Source organism: Temnothorax curvispinosus, unplaced genomic scaffold (assembly GCF_003070985.1).
Source record: "Temnothorax curvispinosus isolate PA1 unplaced genomic scaffold, ASM307098v1 QBEX01014697.1, whole genome shotgun sequence".
NCBI lineage: Eukaryota > Metazoa > Arthropoda > Insecta > Hymenoptera > Formicidae > Temnothorax > Temnothorax curvispinosus.
Genome location: NW_020224477.1, coordinates 118,864 through 139,384, shown reverse-complemented (window position 1 = coordinate 139,384; position 20,521 = coordinate 118,864). Strand labels below are relative to the sequence as shown.

Genomic DNA, 20,521 nt, shown 5'->3' with positions numbered 1-20,521 from the left:
TTTACATAAGATGCTCATTGGTTCAGCGGTCTTATGCTACGCTTACGCTAAGTTATGCATTTTGTGTGCGATGGCCTTTATGTTATGCATATGCAGCCTATGCAATTTTGTGTGCAATGGCCTTTATGCTATGCTTATGCTAAGACTCCATAGACGCGGAAACGTCGTGCGGTAGAGTGCGTTGACCAATCAGAAGGCTGCCGCAAGTCGCCTGCGGCAAAATCAAAATTTGTGATTGGTCAACGCACTCTGCCGCATGGCGTTTCTGCGTCTATGGAGTCTTAGCATTATGCAGCCTATGCATTTTTTGTGTGCGATGGCCTTTATCTGGCTGATTTAGGTTAGTTTAACTTGCGGCTACCAGGCGCGCTGGGGAGAATCTTTGCGTCGCCAATAGAAAACAGACTTTATGTACACTTGAGGTTAACCGCGTTAACTTGCCCGTCACTACTCACCGTAGTCACCGTGCCGTTTTCGTGACGAGCATTTTCGTTGCGTTTGTCGATTACATACGTTTCTCCGGACGGATACAGAAGTATATCACACACGGAATGGAGTGCTTAATCGGTATTCAGTGTAAAGATTTCGTGCTAGTTGCAGCGGATATGACAACTACGCAATCTATTATAGTTATGAAAAGCGGTAAGGTGTTTATCACGTTTTATATTGTCATGAAACCCTTGTCATATTGGTGACGCACACACACATATATATATATATATATATATCGCAGTAAAAATCATTGTCTCATTATTATATCACGTTGTTATATACAGCGATATATAACAATATGCCATTTATAATGTTTTCCACACATTAAACTATACATATATCGCCGTGTTATGTTATCAGCACGTACCGTGTCGTAACGATTTAAATAATACGCATAACACGTTCGACAACGTATACAGATTTAAACGTACTTGATATAAAATTATAAAATTTATTATAAAAATCATTAAAAATTATATTATTTATTAACAAACGTCTTTTATAGATGAACACAAAATCCACAAGATCTCTGACAAGCTTGTCATGGCGATATCTGGAGAATCAGGGGACACGACACAGTTTTCAGAATACATTGGGAAGAATATTCAGCTGTACAAGATGCGAAACGGCTATGAATTGTCCCCCAAAGCTGCAGCTTGTTTCACAAGGAGAAATCTAGCCGATTATCTTAGAAGCAGGACTCCGTACTTTGTCAATATGCTACTGGCTGGATATGACGACGATTCAGGACCAGAATTATACCTTATCGATTACTTGGCATCCTGTGTAAAAGTTCCTTATGCGACTCACGGATATGGTGGAATGTTTTCCATGTCTGTTTTAGACAGATACCACAAATATGGTAAGACCAAGGTATTAATAACTAAGACAGCAAACAACGTAATATCAGCTGGAAGATATCATGTAGAAACGTTTCTTGCAGATTGTACCGAAGAAGAAGCATATGCATTATTGAAGAAATGCGTTCGGGAAATTCAGAAGCGATTAATCGTTAATTTGCCAAATTTTAAAGTTCAAAAGATATCCAAGGATGGGATCAAAGATATGCAGCCAATCACAGCTGAGAACTTGGCTGTGGAAAGTGTTGCTAAAGAGTGAAAGAAACGTTTACTTAATCTTTTTGTAGGAAAAATATTTCCATCGGAAATAAAAGATCTATTTGTAACTTGATGATAAAATTATCAACGCGTACAACTGCTTACTTTTTCTTATCGAAAAATATGAAAACAAATAGCATTTCAACAAATAGCATTCTATTTCTTTATCACACACCACACATGTGCGTGTATACATATATATATATGTGTGTGCGTGCGTGCGTGCGTGCGTGCGCGCGCGTGTGTGTGTGTGTGTGTGTGTGCGCGCGCCCGACACTTAAAAAGTATGAGTAAGGGTGGAAGGATAGTTCATGTTTTTGTCCAAGATTTTAATAGCGGAACATTTGTGTTTACCAAAAAATTTCGTTACACAAGAAACTGTCACACAATACAAAAATTTCGCAGATTGTGACAATATTATTTGTAAGTATTTTTTAATAGTGGATAAATAATGACAAGTGTATCTTCTTTATATTCATTAGAATTACAATTTCTTTTCTTTTTTTTCAAGTTTTTTCGCAAATTGAAAAAATTGTGCAGTTCTAACAAATTTTCAAAAATTTGTATATACATATTTCTGGATATTTGTTTTATTCTGTTTTAATCGTACGTATCCATTTCTCACAAATAAATATATATTAGCATTGTATACTACAATGGTGTACGTTTAACATTTTATTCTGTAATAATTTTAGATAGGAAATAACCTCTTATACTTTATATTAATTCGTTTAACGCGTTGCACGGAAACAAACGTAGTTCTACATTCATTATTCACGATTATCACTCACACATGGTAAAAAAGTCATTAGAACGTGCGGAATGTTAGTAAAAACTTGTGTGCACGTGGAATTGGAATTGAAACTTATACCGAAATCAATTTTTACAATAATATAACGCACCGTAACATATTGCAAAACGCAGGGAGACTTAATAGCAGTCTATCTCGTACACATTGCGTACGAAATATAAATCAACAATTGGAAGTATTTTTATTCTATTTTTCTCTCTCTCTCTCTCTCTCTCTCTCTCTCTCTCTAGCTTTAACGTTTTCCAAACAACAGTGTGTGTCTTCCTCTCATCTATCTCGAAATGTCGGTCATTAATACCATACATGAGTGATAAAGATCTCTTTTGCATGCAAATAAAACTGCGTTCTTGGTTATCACAGTCCTAACGTCTAGGTTGGATTCTTCTTCTTCAGATGGGAAACGATAGCCATGAACGCTACGTGTGAATCGTATCATATGAATATATCTTGCAAGTCATATTCAAGATATAGTTAAGCTATTGTATTTTACAATGCGTGTGATTGTACGTCTTGAGCTTGTGAACCGTGAACTATTACTCATTTCCTTCTCCTTTTCCATGTACGCATGATGACGTCGAAAGATACGTACAGGATAATGTCACAACGCACACAGCGCATCTTATGCATCAGGCTATTATTTATCCTTTTTCGCTTCTACTTGGGTTTGCTCCGATTGTTGCGCCGCGTTCATAGGTGGCGACGGATGATCTTCATACCTGAAGTATACGTAAAAAAAAGAACCTTCACACGCATGTTGCAGACATAAAGAAATGATTGAATGAATGTCAGACGTCGCAACGATCAAACGTGGAAAATACTTACGAAAACAATGCCTTCAGGTCTCCCTTGACTAACGCTAAGAGCAATGGCGTGCCTATGCACGCAGGTACCAAATATAGCAAAGCAGGTTGTGCGTGATTAAATAAGTGCATAATCATCATGGTGGCGAGTAATCCCATGAAATACGCAAAAAATGTGGAATAAAAGTAGACGTTGGTCTTCCTGCTCAAACTGTTGTCGAATCGCAAAAGCAACGCGATAAAGATACCAGGCAATACAATGTCACCTAATCCTAACATGGCAAAATTATCAGCGTTCAAGCCCTTTTCCAAAAGATCTTGTGGAAACACAAGTTTAATGGGCACTTCAAAGGACTTTGCGACTGTCACCATTACATCTGTACCAAACACCCAAAAAGCATCGTAAAACAAAAGACCACACAGTAAAATGCATCCAGTCACGACATTGTTAAGATGTAATAATTCGACTCCATTAATGGCAAAGGCTATGCCAAAGAGATTGTTAGCTATCCAGTGCTGGAAAAAAAAAAACGAAACAAAATGGTAAGAAAGATGTTGAAGTATATCGATCTATGTGACCAAGTCTATATTGAATTTTTCCGTGTTTACTTTTTTCAGAAGGTACCAGGCACCCACGAATGAGCAACAGATGAGGCACACAATGTCGTGAAGATTAAACTTGTAATTAATTATATGCTCCTCTTTATCATCCTTTCCTTTTGTAAATAAAATGTGATACTGCGTCTTTGGGATCGCAGCAGGCACCAACGATGAAATCAATGGGCTAAAATTTTATAACTTTAGACGTTCTTTGCATTTAAATACCAACAAAATGTGTCGGTAATCAAAATATTTCATTAAAATTATCGAAAAGTTTCAATGACATATATTCATACGTGTACAAAAGTCTAACGTACCTCGTAAGATGACACAAGGCTAGAATACCCAGAAAGAAGAAATATCCGGCTAATATCAGATTAACGTACTCTTTTGCAAATACCTGTTAAAAATAATTTCAAGTAATATTTTGCAAAAAAGTAACATTTATATATACAGACATCCACGTACCTTATATAATATATACAAGCCAACTAATGTAACACTGGAGATAAGAGGAAACATAGCAGCTTCTCTGCGAGACATGGTGTCAGGCTGTTCACCACTCGTTTTATACAATTGCTACAAAATAGAGAGAGTGACATAAAACTGTACGAACAAGAGAAAACGTAGACAATATATACCTATATAAATAATACATGTATAATGATACGTTTGCACGCGTCGTAACTATTTCAATAGCTCTGTCTCGTTGCGCTTTATCATGAGTTCCTCGTGGATATTTCACCTTAACGGGTCTTACGTTCATGAAGATCGAGTTACGTTACGTTAAAAAAAGAGACAAACATCGAAGATGACTACGACAGAGACGTCTTTCGTAAATGCGTGCGATACTGTCGCCAAAGCGAAATAAGGGAAACAAAGAGATTTCGGAAGGACGTCTGTCAGTGTCAAACATATGTCAAAACGCGTGGCTAACCTGCTGTTCCTTATGGTGCTTGACCGCACGGTAGCTACCGAAGAAAATCGGCAGGATGGCCATAATAATGATGCTGCCATAAGCGATCGCCATTCCCTCGGGTGTCGACGGTACTCTCGCTGTAGTTGCATTTTGGTATTCCGTTATATTTTCGTTCGCCTGTGCCGTAATTTCGTTTACCGTGCTCGCCATCTTGGATACGTCGACAGTGTCGACACTTGCCACTCTGTCTCTGTCGACACGTCGACACACAGACACAGGACCCGCTCGAACCGAAGGCTCAAGTAGTTGTATTTTTATAATGCGCCGCCGCGAGTGCGCGCGCACGTTGAATATCTCTTAAATTCTATTAAACAAAACAAAACAAATGGAATATTTTATAATACATTTGTTACATCCATACATAACACATAGATGTCATTATATAAGATAATAATAATAAATAATGTAGGCGGCAGTGTGGTCTATAGTGGTGGAGAAATTAAATTATTAAACATTTCAAAATAAAATTACCGTTTATTTGACTTATTGCTTCCAACTGCTCAATTGGATTGTGAAAGATTAATTTTTTTTTTCTTTTTTTTTTTCCTTCATGAAAGGGGCTAGCGAACCAAGCTCGTGCGTAGTGCTTTATACATACGTATATCTTACAATCGACGAATAATATTTCAATAACTGCGAGCCGATAAATGTCGGACTGAACTCAGCTATCTCGTTGGAACATTAAAATCTTTCCCTCCCCGGAATTAAATCGAACGATTTAATTCTCTAAAAACTGTAAAGAACGTATTGCAAAAAATATTACCTCAGCCAGGATTCGAACCTGGAACTCCCCTCATTCCGTGTAGTTGTGTTTTATTCGTCGATTTTTAACGATGGCTGGGTTCAGTCCGACATTTATCGGCTAGCTCGCAGTTATTGAAATATTATTCGTCGATTGTAAGATATAATTATAAAGCACTACGAACAAGGTTGGTTCGCTAGCCCCTTTCACGAAATTATTTATAATATGCGAACATGACAAACTAATCGTTTAATTCTTTTTGTTTCGACCGTCTGCCGATCCCGAGCAGGGCTTGTGCTTTCGGGATTTAAAGATTCAGACCCGGCTAAGTCGACTAAATTCAGATTTCCTGTTAACACTTCTTGTTTCGTAACATGTGTACCAATAAACCTTATTCTTGCTACTGAATGAGATCTGGCGGATGATCTGAAATGCAACGTATTATTTATTTTAAATTAAATTATAAATTAAACATTTCTCAAAATAAACTTACCGTTCATTTGACTGATTATCTGCAACTGCTCGGTTGGATTGTGCACGTCGTAGGCATTCGTGTAATTCTTCTGGCGTGTGTATTTCTTTATTCTGAAGGTCTCTAATGGAAAAACCTTGACTGTCTACCCATTTGTATTTCGAATTTTTTTGGTTTAGAAGCAAGAAGATCACGAAGCTCCTCATTATAAATTTCAAGAAAACTTGCTTCTATTCGATATTCCCAACTAAGAAGTTTTTGCTCCTTTACGTCGGCAAATATATGGCGTACCTGAAATTACATACACGTTAAGTTCTTAACTGTGATTGGCTGATTTGATTAAACAGTACTAATATATGATAGAGAGAACCTTTTTCTCATAACATTTTCATAACAGGAACGATCCTTTATACTGTATATAGTTTCTTTGTAATAAGTGAAATACGAACATGCTGCATTGTAGACAGCTTGCCCCGATAGTAGGGTAAGTTGGCTATATGACAATAAAAGTCCATGTTAAATTAATGAAAACGTAATAGAAATACAAAACGGGTAGCGCAGATATGTGCAATGTGCTTCTTATAGATATTGTATCTTTTAAAGTTATTTTGTAATGATCGAATAGCAAAATGCTGTTGCAGAAAAACACGTACGTGTAAACTATTTTAGATGTAGAGCTTTCTTCAATATAAAAATATTAAATATATATACCTATATGTTTCTATCAGCATCGGTAGCAAATCATTCACACATGTCTCACGCTCGCGGCAACAGCAGATCAAGCTAAAAGCGTGCCTTATTAATATGAGTCAACGGCCAACGCATATACCCCATCCCTATAATACATATGTTTGATTTCGGTCATTTTATTACAATAAATTACTTTTGTTACTCAAAATAACATGTCGTATATATAGTAACAGAAACTTTTCTTTTAACTATAATAATAAATACGTCACTTTGATTTCTCTCTTCTCAAGCTGAAGAACATTTTAATACGATATTTTAAAACGCTCGTAAATTTACTTGCCATCTCTTGAATCAGAGTTTTCTCTTTTATTGTAATACTTCTTTGATGTAAATAAAACTTTGGGAAAAGTATACCTATATGTCATAAAAGAGATATACATTTTGGGTCTGTTTTCGATTCGACTGGCTATGCGCACTAGTTCAGAGTTTATCTTTTTCCTTCCAAAATGGAGTAAAAAAGATAAATTCTAAATTAGCTTCTCAAGGAGAACAGAAAAGTCAAAATAATGTCACGTTGACATTATATTGACCAAAAAATGACGTAAATTTCGTCATTTTTTGATGAATATTCCTCGAAGCTGAGAACACGTCTTTCTTTCACGCATGGAATTTTATCGCAAACCAAAAAACGATTGTTGTTGCAGATAGGCAGATATGGGTGATACTCGCGTGCATATGTATAATGCATACATTTACGTGTGAGCGTGAATCCGCCCGCCACGTGCCGATCCCGCTACATAGCTGAGGTTTTCTGTGTCGAATAGCTGTAGTGGCCGCTCTTGTCTGTTACTCCTTGCCGAGACACATGGGAACGCCTGTGGAAAATCATAAAACGTGTATATTTTATAATTAACTTGACGTAAACGCACTCTCTATATATACTACACTACTTACAATTAAACTTAAAATGAAATAGAATATATATATATATATATATATATATATATATATATATATATATGTTTAAAATTTGGAAAGTGAAAAGAAAAGTTCTAATGCGATCTGATACAGCGATAAAAAAAAAACAAATCTTATTATTGTTATACTTATTACAGGCGATGTCTCGAATTTTACCCGACAAACTGCGGAAGCATATATATATATGTATACCTTACCACGTCATTTAGTCAAAAAGATGAAATCGATTGCTATATACAAGAACGTGAAATATATTGGAGAATAGCGGCACATTGCACCGTACGTCGGTCACAATTTTCCGGATATATATGTCACGAATGATTACGCGCGTGACACATCGCGTGGCGCATTCAACCACGGAAACGGACACATTTTTGGAAAGTAACGCTTAGCCTGGAAACTCGCCAAAACGAGGATAGCCCATCGCGCGGAAACAGAGCGTGTTACGCGAGCGATTATACTTACGACTTACGTACGATAAAGACACGTAGTGTAAAGACGCATGAATTCCTTTACGATTCGTTTCCGTCCACAATATCCTCTCATCGCGTCGTGCGCGATATGACATGATATTGTGCTCGCGAATGCAAACTCGTTACGCGTTAATCCGAAATGTTCGTTAATCAGCCGACTATAGTCCGTCCGTTTACTTTCGATCGCATCAATCTCAGGCGCCATCAATGATGCACGCGCAATTTATTTCGAACAGTCAAACGATCAAGTGCAGATCGAGTGTCAGATTTACGTGGATATTTCAATGGCGATTTTGACGCGATGCGCGATTAAATTTAACGGAGACAGAATATATTCTACAAGTCAAATATACGTACGTTTATGAGAGAACGAATCGCAAGGCCAAATGAACGGACAAATGAATAAATACTATAATTATAATATAATTTACTCGAGTGTACTCGAAAAAGACGACGGGTCATTTATCTGACCGTAGTCGAGACTTGGGGACATCGAAGATGAATATATATATATCCCTTCCGGATATACTTGCAATGGTCGCGCATCCAATAAGTCTATCAATCTCGCAGCGGTCGAACTCGACAACTTGCGAAACTTGCCGCGCATCCGCGAAGGTCGTCCGCCGCTGCGCCGCACGCCGCACACCGTTTTCCGTTACGCTCCATTCGGATCCATTCGCGACTCGTAATACGTTCACTGAACTTGCTGTGATGAACCATGCCAAAGCGTGCAGAGCAGATGAGGTAGATATACCTATTCCGCCATTCCGCCGCGATCCGGGCGGTACGCGATTAGCGAGATCCTCCTAATAAAAAGAACCGACGCAGCATCCCGCTACCGAAACAGTTATGATGGAACGCTAGCGCTTTTTCCATTAGCCGTCAACATGCGCCCGTTTACGCGCGTCCATTACGCTCGTCAACGTTCTCCGATACGATCGTGAAGATCGATACGAACGCGAGAAGAAGACGCACGTTTACGCATACGATGAATGCGCGAAACCCAGGCAATGGAGCTGAAACGAAAGAATAAAGCGAGATACGTATGCTTGATAACGCGATCGAAAAATTGGCGGGATGCTTCGCGTTTCACGCGTTCGCTGTTCGCTTCCGCGACGCCCGCGACCGCGTTTAATAATGGACGCGAACGACAAAAACCACTCGCGGCACGTATTAGTCTTTATCGCCATTCGCCATCAATGCGGGTTACTCTCGAAGGAACATCCGCGATTTGCGGTGATTCTCTCTGAGGATACGCGCACACGCTTATTCCTAATAATATTGAAAGACAGACAAAGAGACTTGATTACGTAAAATTTCTCTCAATCAAGATATATATAATTAATTTGTCGCGTTGTCAATTTTCTTTAAATATCGTTCGCGAGTTTTTTGTACATTTAAACGTGTACGAATCGAGAACAAATTAAATGTGCGTGTATAACGATGCCGATAATTAATATAATACAATAATTAGGACCTAAATTTTTAGGAGCATATGCGACGTGACACGAATATCGCTACAAACGCGTCGCAGCCATATATGGTCGTGTAGCGATATATACCGTTGTGAAGAAGGAATTCTAGCTAGATGAAAATTCGGTATCGGTATCGGAAGCTGCTGGGGCGCGAGATAAAACGATTTCAGAGTCGTACCGTAACGTACATCTCACAAGTCTCAACGCAAAGTCGTCGACTCGAAATGTTTCTTCTCTGCTGTAAAGTGTAAAGACTAGAGAAAAATACTCTTCGTCCAAGTAGACGACCTTTCGGAATTCTCACCACGCAGTCCGGTGCGCGATTGGATAGTTCCATTGAAAATGGTAGCAAAGATGAGTGGTCATTGGCCGAACGGTTTACCCCCACGTGTGTGCTCGCAGGCTATATAGAAGACCCCGCGAGGAATTTCATCTTCAGAACTGAGAGTCAGTGTCACGGAAATCCACCGGGAAGAGTAACTAACGATAAGTGAGTAACATAGGTTTTTCATTACTCTCGGACTCGCGTGGGTTCACCGGATCGCTCGTATATTCGAGTTTGCTTTCGTTGTGTTTTCGCTCGAATGAGAGATTACGTTAAAAATATCTTCAATTGTACGACTGTATGATTCTTTTTTAAATTTCTCTAGAGATAGTAAAAATTATTATTTTATTTTTTATTTATCTATTTACTCTCGATCAAAAGCTGTAGCAAACGCAAACGTGTGTATTTTGCCAAATGCTCCGTCAAACTCGAAAAAAATGCGACTTTAAAATTTAAAGATCAATTAATTATCTTTGTTATTCGTGTCACGTATATTCTTCTTACTACACTTTCGACACATCTATTACTCGAAATGTTTCCTTACGAAAGAATTTATTACGTACATTGTATTTTACTTGTTATAATCTAATTATTTTTACAAAAAAAGGGAAAAAGGTATTTGAATCAAATGCTAATTTGCAACATTTCGTCAGTCTGAATAGATTATTATTTAGCACAATCTGATTGTTGTTTCATTTATTATCTACTTAATTGTCCTTACTTGTCCTTACTTGTTTACTTTTACTCATTATATATAAATATATTTATCAAGCTTCGCGCTTTCGCGAGAGGTAGAAACTTTCTTTCAAAAGTTAACCCTCACTTTCGCAAATACTGATGATTAACATAGAGATAATCGCCTCAAACGTTTCTTACATAGAATATTTAAATAACACGTAAATGTTTTCATCACGCGTTAATCGATTTTTCCGACTTAATTTCCATCGTTCGAAATTGTCATTGCGGACGTGCTCGCAATCACCTCCGTGACCTCGTGACAAAATTCTTTTATACGTCAGATCTATCACGCGCATAAATCAAGTAGAAAATGTTTGTCGTCGGGTGTGCAAGGGTACAGTTAGAAACTCGTTTTGTAATTTTTTCGCCGTGACGTGTACCGTTTTCCAAAGGCGTGCCACGCATCGTTTTCTCGTCGTCAGTGAGAGCAATCTCTCGCGTTGCTTTCACAAAGGGTCACTTCGTTATACCTTCGTCATCATCGACATTAACCGATATTAACGTTATTTAATTCATGCGTGCACCATTCTGTTCACGAATCGAATTTGCGGATTACCTAGAAATTTACAACAATAAAGTTGTCGCTTACGAGAAATATTAAAAGCGTCAGTTTTAAGCATCACGTTTAAATATCGATGATAAATACCTGCGATATCTTTTTTGATAAAAAGAGACGGGCACGCAAAATGTCTAACTAGAAATTTTCTTCATATTTTAGATAAAATGTTTAGATAAAATGCGGGCAGCGCATTCAAGATCGATATAGACATTACGTCGTTTTCTTCTCGAGTACCCTTTATTACTTACGCAGTTTTACAAGTTGATAATATGAGAGCCGAAGCTCTTTTGGGAAAAGTAGTCGTCGCAATATTAATAATAATAATAATAATAATAATAATAATAATACGATATTAAAAAGTTTTTGATACATGACAAATTTTTAACACGTAACACGATAGAATTTTTTAGATCCATGGAATAATAGGACAAGGGTGTGGGCTAGAGTAGACAGCGCATTGGTCTATTGAGCCAAACTCCCCGCGATATATAGAGCTAAAAAAATTATATTCGCTCGTTCTTCTCTCGGAAGGCATCAATGGCAAACCACCGAGAGTATTCTTGCCATGAACACTTCTCTAAAAAAAATATAGCTGTTCGAAATCGGCGAACTGCGTAGGTCCCATATATACAATGTGTAATAATCTACGTGCGCAACACATGTATATGAAGAGAAGTCACCACACGCTCGCGGACACGAGTAATGAGGACTGAGGAGGAATAATGGGAATTTTTCAAGTGTTGTGACTTGTATAAAGTGAAAATCGTGCGACAAGTTTTCGCGAAGACGTTCGTAAAGTGGAGACGCTCTCGACTTTATGGACTTTTATCTCCTCAATCTCCTCGATTATCGCCGATTGCTTCTCTCTTCTTGTATCCTCTTTTCATTTCTCACTTCTTTATTTTTCTTTTTATTTTTTGTTTTTTTTTGCGGATATAAGAACCGGTCATCGCTGCGCGATCGGCAGTAGGTCGTGACCGCCTTTTGCAGTAACGGTACCTGTCGGGTTCAACAAACCAGCGTACCGGCGCGGCGTGCCATCGGGAAGTGGGCTAACGAGCGATCGGCATGCTTGCCGTCGAGGCGACCTTAACCACCGTGGCACACTTTCAGTAACATCGTGCAAGCATTCTCGGCTTGCACTCTGCTACTACATCCGCAATATGTATTCAATTGTTTCCGTTTCTCGTTCTACGCGATCAACATGATGAAGATCACGGTCGTTTATCCTATAAATCCCATTTTTGACAATAGATATATATCCTATATTTAAATCGGATTAAATCTGAAATTTAAAGAGAGAGAAAGAGTGTGGGATGAAGGGGGAGAGAGGGGGGGGAAAGAGAAATTCACGTATTCGTATCTTACGTATCAACGTAGTATATAAATATTACCTACTTATTATATGGATAACGCGAAACAAACATAAAAAACAAGATAGCAATAGCAAGAGTGTTAATTAAAGTAATAACTTCATTAGCGATACGTGTCAGTACGCGTCCCAACACGAAACCTGTACATACAACTTATACTCTTCTGAGAAAGAGATTACGGTACGCAATAAAGTAATTTTGCATAAATAATGAGAATTTTATTATCAAAATTTTTGATAATATTCTTTGATAGTACTTGCGTAAAGTTCATTCTCGCAATACGAAACGTAACATAAAGAAATAACGTTGAATATATTGATCGACGTACTCATCATTAATCCAACTTTATTAAAATCATCGTTCCGCGTTTCAGCTACCGCGGCGTACTTTCGTTTCTGAATCATCGTGACCCCATATTGCGTACCTATATATCTTCACTCCCGTGTTTCCAAAGTCAAGCCATCGTTTTGACATTCACATTTCTATCAGGATTTATATACATATACATATTATATAAATATACATTTTAAATTATGCTAATAATAGATAAGATATATAATAGTACAGTATAATCCACGCGTGCATGTGACTTTTGCGGTACGCACAGGTGGTAAATATATCGATGAACAACCGGCCATAAAAGAGAATTATTTGCCTTAATAGTATTAACTCTATTTAAATATTTTCTGCAACAAGTTCATTCTAATTTACACAGATATTTTTACAACGTATTATTTACGTTGAAAATATAGGAGAACTGTGTCTTTCTTTATAGAATGCAATACAATCAATACGTGTCGGTGTGCTTGATCGCGCTTGTCTTGGGACAAGTTGCGGCATTACCGCAGCATCCTCAATATACGCAGCAATACCCGCAACAGTACCAACAACAACAGGTCAGAGAAGAGAGAAAATTTGCCGAGAAACCAAACGCGATGAAGAAGGTGGCGATCGACGATCTCGAAGATATTAGCACTAATCAGATTCAGGTAAAACACAGACACACACACACAAAATTTAATTTGATTATTATATTACTACATTATACATACAATCGCAATGTTACACCAATCAGGGACTGAAGGAACAAATATTATCCGATTTCCGGTCCTTCAAATACACTTGTAATATATCTCAAACTATAGCAGCTCATCTTTTTCACTCAGTAATATCGCACTGATTTTCTTTAATTTTTCTGTACGCAGGAGGGTGGCAGCAGCGGGTTCTCGTGGTCCAATATGCTAGGAATGCTGATGCAGATGCTGCTAGGTCAAACTGGAGGTGCAACCGGACCTAGCAAAAACGAGATAGACGATGGCGCGACTGTGAGTCCATGGACCAATCTGCTTTCCGTGGGTCTGAGGGTCCTCACGGCGCTGCTGGGTGGGCCCCAACAACCAGTGGATGGTATCGACAAGGTGGACAATCAAAGTAGCCCCATGCAGGTAAGTGAGAATAATCGTGGCGCTCGCCAGCTTTAACGTAAAAACCTCGGTTCCACTTCGGACATAATTTTCGCGAGGCTGATGTCAATAATTAATCCAACTGGAAATGAAAATGTCGTTCTCACACCCCGTTCGAGACGAAACGTTGTACATTGGACCAACTGCTCCCTTTAGTCGCATCCACGCAAGGTAGATTGTAATCTGTTGTTAGAACGTAGCACATAGACACGAAATAGGATCTTGTAATCTATGAGATTTATGTTAAGTGTGTTAATTGTCTGAAACGTTGACTGCCTCTGTCGCGAAGGACTTTTCTCTCTCTCTCTCTCTCTCTCTCTCTCTCTCTCTCTCTCTCTCTCTCGCGCGCGCGCGTGATGCGAGAAAGAGCCAGCCAAAGCTAGATTCACATATGTAAACTATCTTGTAAATATGTGTAACAACTAATACTTATAGATTGTATTGCAAATCTCAAACATGTTTTTTTTTTTATAAAAAGACGTTTAATGTACGTGATATGACGTATTTATGTATTTTCCCTAAAATTAAAATATCTAAAATATTTGTGTGATCGCACCTTCATTTTTTATTTACTTATGTACAGTATTCTGCCTCTTAATAATGAAATTTTTACGACGTGTTGGAGGAAGGGGGCATGGTTCCGTTCGCGTTACAGTTTCAAGTCACGGCAAGTTTAAATCCAACGCTCGGTAGAAATTCGTAAAATGCTCGCCGTGAGCAGCCGTTGCTTATTGTTACGCGAACCACCCATGTACGACATACGACTACCATGACAACTAGGAAAGACTGCGTCGAATAATTGTTCTAATTACGGCGAACCATTATTTTCACGTACTTGCGTCTATCTTCACGTTTTCTACACAATTTAATTTGTCTCACGGCCGGAAATTCAACGGCGTTTCACTTCGCTTCGATCTTTGTGTTCGACGATCACATTTGCGTAAAAAAAATAATCCAGACATAGGGGTAATATCAGGTGGTTGAAAGAGTGAGCGAAAACTTTGCTCACGAATAAAGCAAAGTTTATGAACGTTTTACGGAAATTTGTATTTAAACATGGTAACTGCAACTTTTTTGCTTAAAAGCCCTATATGGATGATGAAGGGTTAATAATGGACTTTTGTAATGATCTTTTTGCTGATTAAATATAAATTATTAAGTATCGATGATGAAAGTGACGTAACTATTGGCACGTATAGCATTACGTGCAAAACTACCTTCGATATTATTCTATGCGAGAGTAAAGCGTGTATCTCGCATTTTTCATTGTCACTATCAAAAACAACGTTCTCTCATACCTATGTTAATCTTCTTCCAGTTGTCCCGTCAACTCGCTCCGTTTTCCGTTATCATATACAAAGAATCCAAACGCGCGACACTTGCACCAACGTGCCAGACAAAAGTAGATAGCCTATCACTTTGCATTCTCTCACATTCCTTGTAAATAATTGTCGAACTTTGGACTTACGCGCACATGGCTGGTGTCGGTTGTTTAGGAAATTTTGACTGCGGTGCTGGGCGCGTTTCTAGGACAGGGCAGAGATCCCGAACAGGTTGCTGTAATGGCGAAAAATGCTTCCGAGGTTAGTACGAGTAAACGTTCTATGAACGAATAGATTGAACGTCAAGTCTATAACCCAAACTTTTGAAACTCTTGAAACTTTTCATCTCGATCGCTTTAGAGCGACGTGACTATAAAGGCATGCTTTATTAGAGCACAAGTCGGGGGGAAGATGCCATTGTAGTTAAGAATTCTAGTTAAAATATTATAGAAATATGAACAAATTAAATAGTCACAACCACTTCGGACGTATTGCAAGATGATACTTGAGCTTTCACATAACAGTGCTGAAAATAGCCACTCTAAACGTTCCCCATGCCTGACAGCTAGCTGTAATGGGAAAAGATGCGCAAGTACTGTGAGAAACATGCAACTCAATGGATAAATAATTTTTAACAACAAACTGTAAAACTATTAACACGTAGTAAGGATAGTATTGGAAAAGTAATATTTTCGTTTTTTATATATATACGTACATTTATCGAATATTATTGTATTATTCATAACATTTTAAAAAACTAAAATCTATAAATATAAAAATACAAAAATTGTACGTCAGTATTCGTGTAAATAAAACGGTCCGTCACGCGCATGGTGTTTTTTTCCTAAAGTGGCATCTTACACCAATAATGAAGAGAAGATAATACCACTTTTGATTCTTTACATTGCACTAATGTCATATAAAAGAAATGGCTATTCAGGTCATGAGACAGCCATTTCACGTGGTTTCAAAATATGTTAAATAATAAGCCCACTTTCAATAAAAAGAAATTATGAAAGATCTTAACCAAAAAAAGAGTACAATATTGTATAAGAATTAAGTCTATCCACCCCACTTGGTTTGAATATCTAAGAATCTTCCCAGATTCTTCGGATTTAAATACGATAAAATTACATGTGTCACACTGATCGTTGTATGAACAATCTCGATGACTATAGTTAACGACTATAAAACATTTTACTATCTATTGAATAATAAATATTAACAAAATGGCACCTTCGACCTATTAGCGCATCTTCCCCCGTGACTTTTTCTGTATATTATATATATATGGGTGTGTGTGTGTGAGTGTGTGTGTGTATGCTTATTATATATGTGCTTTTCTTTCAAGTGTGCCTGCTTTGTCAAAAACGTCGAGAACCAAGCACGTAGAACATCGAGTAGAACGTAGAAGTTAGAAGTTAAGAGACAAGTGGAATTAATTTTGTACTTACGTAACCGTGTCTTCGTGTCGACGGTCTTGTTGTAGTACCTACTTGCTAATCAACTTGTATTTATAATCCAACTGTCGCCTTCTTTGAAATTGCTTTTATAACCCATGTCAATTAATTAATCCGTATTACAACCGAAAATGTATTCTAAGTACATACGAGATAAAAATACTGCACATATACAGTATAATTTAATCAACTGCGCAGATTAGACAAGTCAAGTGTCGACAACACATTTATCTCAGCGACTTTGCGACGAGAAATATAATACCTATAGGCCGGCTCTATGATTTAACGAAAGAAAGTCATAATCGTATTGGTCCTAATTCTCTATCGAGAATTATCTGCGCTTTAATGATAAATGTTCGTAAGCCGACCATAGTCGTGTAATATGCTGGTGACAGATTAATTTCGTGTGTATCTATACCGTCGGACGTAAATTCTTTTTCCACGTATGTGCACGCCTCTATGATCAAGTTCGCTTATATCTTTGCTTATCCGTGTTATTAAGCAGTTCATCAGCATAGTCATCAACCTGCTAGACGCCCTAAAAACATCGTTCTCTCATCGTTCTCTGGAGGCTCGCTCGCTCGGAAGACGTGACACCGTTTCCGAAGCTGCGATAGCGTCAATCTCTATGCTCAAGGTAACGTCATAGTAAATACGTGTCAAACGAGATAATATAAATAATATTCATTAATATAAACGACACGTAAAATATATAATATACATCCGTTCGCGATCTGTTGCAACATATCTATAGAAAATTGCCGGTCGCCTTCACAAATGTCGTATCATAATTATACGTACTTCTCGTTATACATGTATTTATAAATATATATATATATATATATATATATATATATATATATATATAGATAGATAGATAGATGTCCCATTGTGTGATTCTCTAAACTCGATTCGCTAGGGCTACATGAGATCCGTCAAGTCCTTTAGCTACGTAGGTCACGCGGAAGAGGAGGGACAGCGTGGTTGCGCCGAGAGAGCACTTTGCGAGGCTAGTGCGGAATGTATCGCTGATACGCAAGGTCGTCCATCGTCGATTTTCTGCCAGCTTGGATCGTAAGTGTCCACTTTTGTGTTTAACGCATAATATGAATGTATGAAACGACAGAGCGTAACTGTTTGAGCGTAAAAATTTATCGTTGCGCGCATACTTGTACTTGTATATATATATCTATTATACAATAATATGACGAGCGAACGAATAATGTCTCATTATTTTTTTGCATTACGTCGAACGTATAACATCACCGAAATTATAACAGTTTCAATCTGTGGTAGTGGATCAAAGCTCACAATCAGTCAAAGATCAAATTCGACTTCCTCACACAGGTATGCGACGAGTTATCTCCTGCAGAGGCAGAGCGGCGTTGGCTTCGAAGCCTTGTACGAGGCAGGACGACGTGGTCGCACGGGCGAGGACTGCAGGACTCTCTTTATGGATTGCAACGCTGTATGAGCAAGTCCACCCTCGCGCAGCATTCTGTCGAACGTGGCTTAGATTTCGTGGGATTTTGAAATTTTCTTGCCAATCGAATAAAACTCGACCGGCAAAAATCCTCTCGAGCAATCTCTGATGTATATTCTGTAGTCTGTTGCCTTCGTAATAGAAAATGTGTAAATCGGAGCTACTCGCATGTCTATTACAAGCAATTAAAACAACATAATAATAAAAGTCTCATAATTATCTGAGGAATGTCTAAAATTTCAAAATTAGATCCTTTAGTGAGTTTTCAAACATTCGAAGGCTATCGAATAGTCAAACCAAGTTCAGACGATCTACGTTTCACACGGGGCACGCCGCGGTGTTCCACAGTCTAGGCCATGACGGGCGTGCACCGAGCCGGGCGTCGCATCGAATCTCGCCAGCTCTTCAGCTCGGCTCGAACTCACGATTGATCATTTTCTTCAATTAGAGAATTCATTGTATATGTGTGTATATGCGCTAAATAATGCAGATTTATTTCAACACTAATCCACGATCCTAATGTGATGCAAAATGTAACAAATAGACAAGGCGCTTTGACACTCTGATCGCGCTTGTCTCGAGAAAACGTACAATGGATTGAAGTTTGCAAGTTTTTGCTACATCTCTTTGTGACGTAGTGTCCGCAATGATATGCTTGATGAAAAATTATCTAATTAAGTTTCTCTCGTTTGCTCCTATTTGTCACGTTGAGAGTTATATGTATCCTTTTGTGTCAATCGCCGAGTTTCGCCACGTCGATTACGCACGTACACAATTATATTTATTTCTATTTATTGAACGTATTAAATATAGGTGTAGCATTTGTGGTTGGAACTCGGCGGAGTTCTAATATTCTCATATATCGATGACGATGACTATTATGTGCGATAGGCAGCGGAAGTTTAATCGTTGACATGTTTTTACGAGGATTCAAAACATAAAATTGTATAATGAATCTAATGACATTTGTATCGGTGAACATTATGATTATTGACGGAAAAGTTACCACAAAAACGAAACTCGATTCCTGCAACACACTACATATATTTAATCGGACTGAAACTCTTGTAACTTTGTCAAGCTCAAATTTCAATACAATATATAAGCACATGAAAAGTGATTTTACGCCATTTATGTTATGTTGATTAAATTTTGAAATTGTATCGGTTACAATTGCTATATATATTTATTTACGTATACGCATCGCGCATTTAACATTAAATGTACGTTATGTATACGGAACATTAACGATAAAACTAAGCTCGTAGGGAGGAAGATGCGCTTAGAACTGTCGGAAAAAGAGGATCGGCAAATTTTGATGTGCACGATGAACTCTGTTCAAGTATTACTATTGTCCTTAAAAATGAAGAATAGAAGAATGTGATTATACGAATTCATTTTTGACATAGCAAATTTAATTAGTATTTTATTGTTCCAACTAATGCCTCCGATTGGCGAAAAGAGATATACACGCATATTTTAATTTTTATATAAAAAAAATTAAAAATCGATTTAAAGGTAAAAAACTGAAAATGAAAAATGCGACCAGTTATTAGTAATATTAAAGTTGTTTAAATAACATACCAAATGTGACTTTGAAAATGCACAAATCAGTACGTCAATTTTGGTAACTCAAATTTGATATTTCACAATGATAGTACGTGAATGAGTTTCGTTATTGAATGGCCTTCCCTATTTAATAATTCGTGTTAATGTCTCAGGATACTTTGTTTCTTTTAGCATCCGCCCTAAATCTATTAGTTGCTGTATATAAGTATTATAGGTATATGTACATATATAGACGTACTTGCACATGTACATGTATATGTATGTATGTATGCCTGTTTATGTATATTGGTATATTAGGCATATGGTTGGAGTTAACTTTCCGTTGTTTCTTCTCTTTGTTCTATTTGTAATATTCTCGTAGTTCATTAGTTTATACGGTATAGAAATAAGTTGTATGTATGTGCGAATATTATATCTTAATAAATATAATCAATGAAAACAAACGGTCTCCTTTTTGTACATATTTACAAGTATTTTTAATACAATATTTTTCGCTTTCCTATCAAAGAGCGTATGAAATCAAACTATAATTTATTTATGCAAGGTATCTAGTCTCTCTCTCTCTCTCTCTCTCTCTCTCTCTCTCTCTCTCTCTCTCT

General features: G+C 37.6%; 4 protein-coding genes across 4 annotated transcripts; 2 read left to right on the top strand and 2 right to left on the bottom strand.

Moving 5' to 3' along the window:
- The first annotated feature begins 415 nt into the window (after positions 1-415).
- Positions 416-1,695, top strand: LOC112464893 (proteasome subunit beta type-2-like). Its single transcript, XM_025032168.1, has 3 exons — positions 416-642; positions 998-1,354; positions 1,436-1,695. The coding sequence occupies exons 1-3, from the start codon at positions 552-554 to the stop codon at positions 1,609-1,611; spliced, it is 624 nt and encodes a 207-aa protein (XP_024887936.1). The 5' UTR covers positions 416-551; the 3' UTR covers positions 1,612-1,695.
- A 910-nt stretch (positions 1,696-2,605) lies between these two features.
- Positions 2,606-4,996, bottom strand: LOC112464892 (minor histocompatibility antigen H13). Its single transcript, XM_025032167.1, has 6 exons — positions 4,759-4,996; positions 4,290-4,400; positions 4,139-4,221; positions 3,831-4,005; positions 3,244-3,737; positions 2,606-3,137 (listed from the first exon to the last, which is right to left on the bottom strand). The coding sequence occupies exons 1-6, from the start codon at positions 4,948-4,950 to the stop codon at positions 3,056-3,058; spliced, it is 1,137 nt and encodes a 378-aa protein (XP_024887935.1). The 5' UTR covers positions 4,951-4,996; the 3' UTR covers positions 2,606-3,055.
- Positions 4,997-5,760: 764 nt separating this feature from the next.
- LOC112464884 (protein claret segregational-like) lies at positions 5,761-6,415 on the bottom strand. The gene is made up of 2 exons (XM_025032143.1): positions 6,036-6,415; positions 5,761-5,968 (listed from the first exon to the last, which is right to left on the bottom strand). The coding sequence occupies exons 1-2, from the start codon at positions 6,218-6,220 to the stop codon at positions 5,761-5,763; spliced, it is 393 nt and encodes a 130-aa protein (XP_024887911.1). The 5' UTR covers positions 6,221-6,415.
- A 3,678-nt stretch (positions 6,416-10,093) lies between these two features.
- On the top strand, positions 10,094-18,572 carry LOC112464894. The gene is made up of 7 exons (XM_025032169.1): positions 10,094-10,120; positions 13,401-13,614; positions 13,831-14,070; positions 15,585-15,671; positions 17,376-17,507; positions 17,790-17,944; positions 18,218-18,572. The coding sequence occupies exons 2-7, from the start codon at positions 13,402-13,404 to the stop codon at positions 18,342-18,344; spliced, it is 954 nt and encodes a 317-aa protein (XP_024887937.1). The 5' UTR covers positions 10,094-10,120; position 13,401; the 3' UTR covers positions 18,345-18,572.
- Positions 18,573-20,521: the final 1,949 nt, after the last annotated feature.

What these genes read in the sequence shown, in the direction of transcription:
- LOC112464893 (XM_025032168.1), top strand. Translation starts at nt 552, where the DNA reads ATGGAGTGCTTAATCGGTATTCAGTGTAAAGATTTCGTGCTAGTTGCA. An exon ending in TATTATAGTTATGAAAAGCG is followed by an intron (nt 643 to 997) that starts GTAAGGTGTTTA and finishes CGTCTTTTATAG; the next exon opens with ATGAACACAAAATCCACAAG. An exon ending in AGACAGATACCACAAATATG is followed by an intron (nt 1,355 to 1,435) that starts GTAAGACCAAGG and finishes CGTTTCTTGCAG; the next exon opens with ATTGTACCGAAGAAGAAGCA.
- LOC112464892 (XM_025032167.1), bottom strand. Translation starts at nt 4,950, where the DNA reads ATGGCGAGCACGGTAAACGAAATTACGGCACAGGCGAACGAAAATATA. An exon ending in GCTTGTATATATTATATAAG is followed by an intron (nt 4,222 to 4,289) that starts GTACGTGGATGT and finishes TATTTTTAACAG; the next exon opens with GTATTTGCAAAAGAGTACGT. An exon ending in CCTGGTACCTTCTGAAAAAA is followed by an intron (nt 3,738 to 3,830) that starts GTAAACACGGAA and finishes TTTTTTTTCCAG; the next exon opens with CACTGGATAGCTAACAATCT.
- LOC112464884 (XM_025032143.1), bottom strand. Translation starts at nt 6,220, where the DNA reads ATGAGGAGCTTCGTGATCTTCTTGCTTCTAAACCAAAAAAATTCGAAA. An exon ending in GATAATCAGTCAAATGAACG is followed by an intron (nt 5,969 to 6,035) that starts GTAAGTTTATTT and finishes GTTGCATTTCAG; the next exon opens with ATCATCCGCCAGATCTCATT.
- LOC112464894 (XM_025032169.1), top strand. Translation starts at nt 13,402, where the DNA reads ATGCAATACAATCAATACGTGTCGGTGTGCTTGATCGCGCTTGTCTTG. An exon ending in TGGCGAAAAATGCTTCCGAG is followed by an intron (nt 15,672 to 17,375) that starts GTTAGTACGAGT and finishes GTTATTAAGCAG; the next exon opens with TTCATCAGCATAGTCATCAA. An exon ending in CGTCAATCTCTATGCTCAAG is followed by an intron (nt 17,508 to 17,789) that starts GTAACGTCATAG and finishes TCGATTCGCTAG; the next exon opens with GGCTACATGAGATCCGTCAA.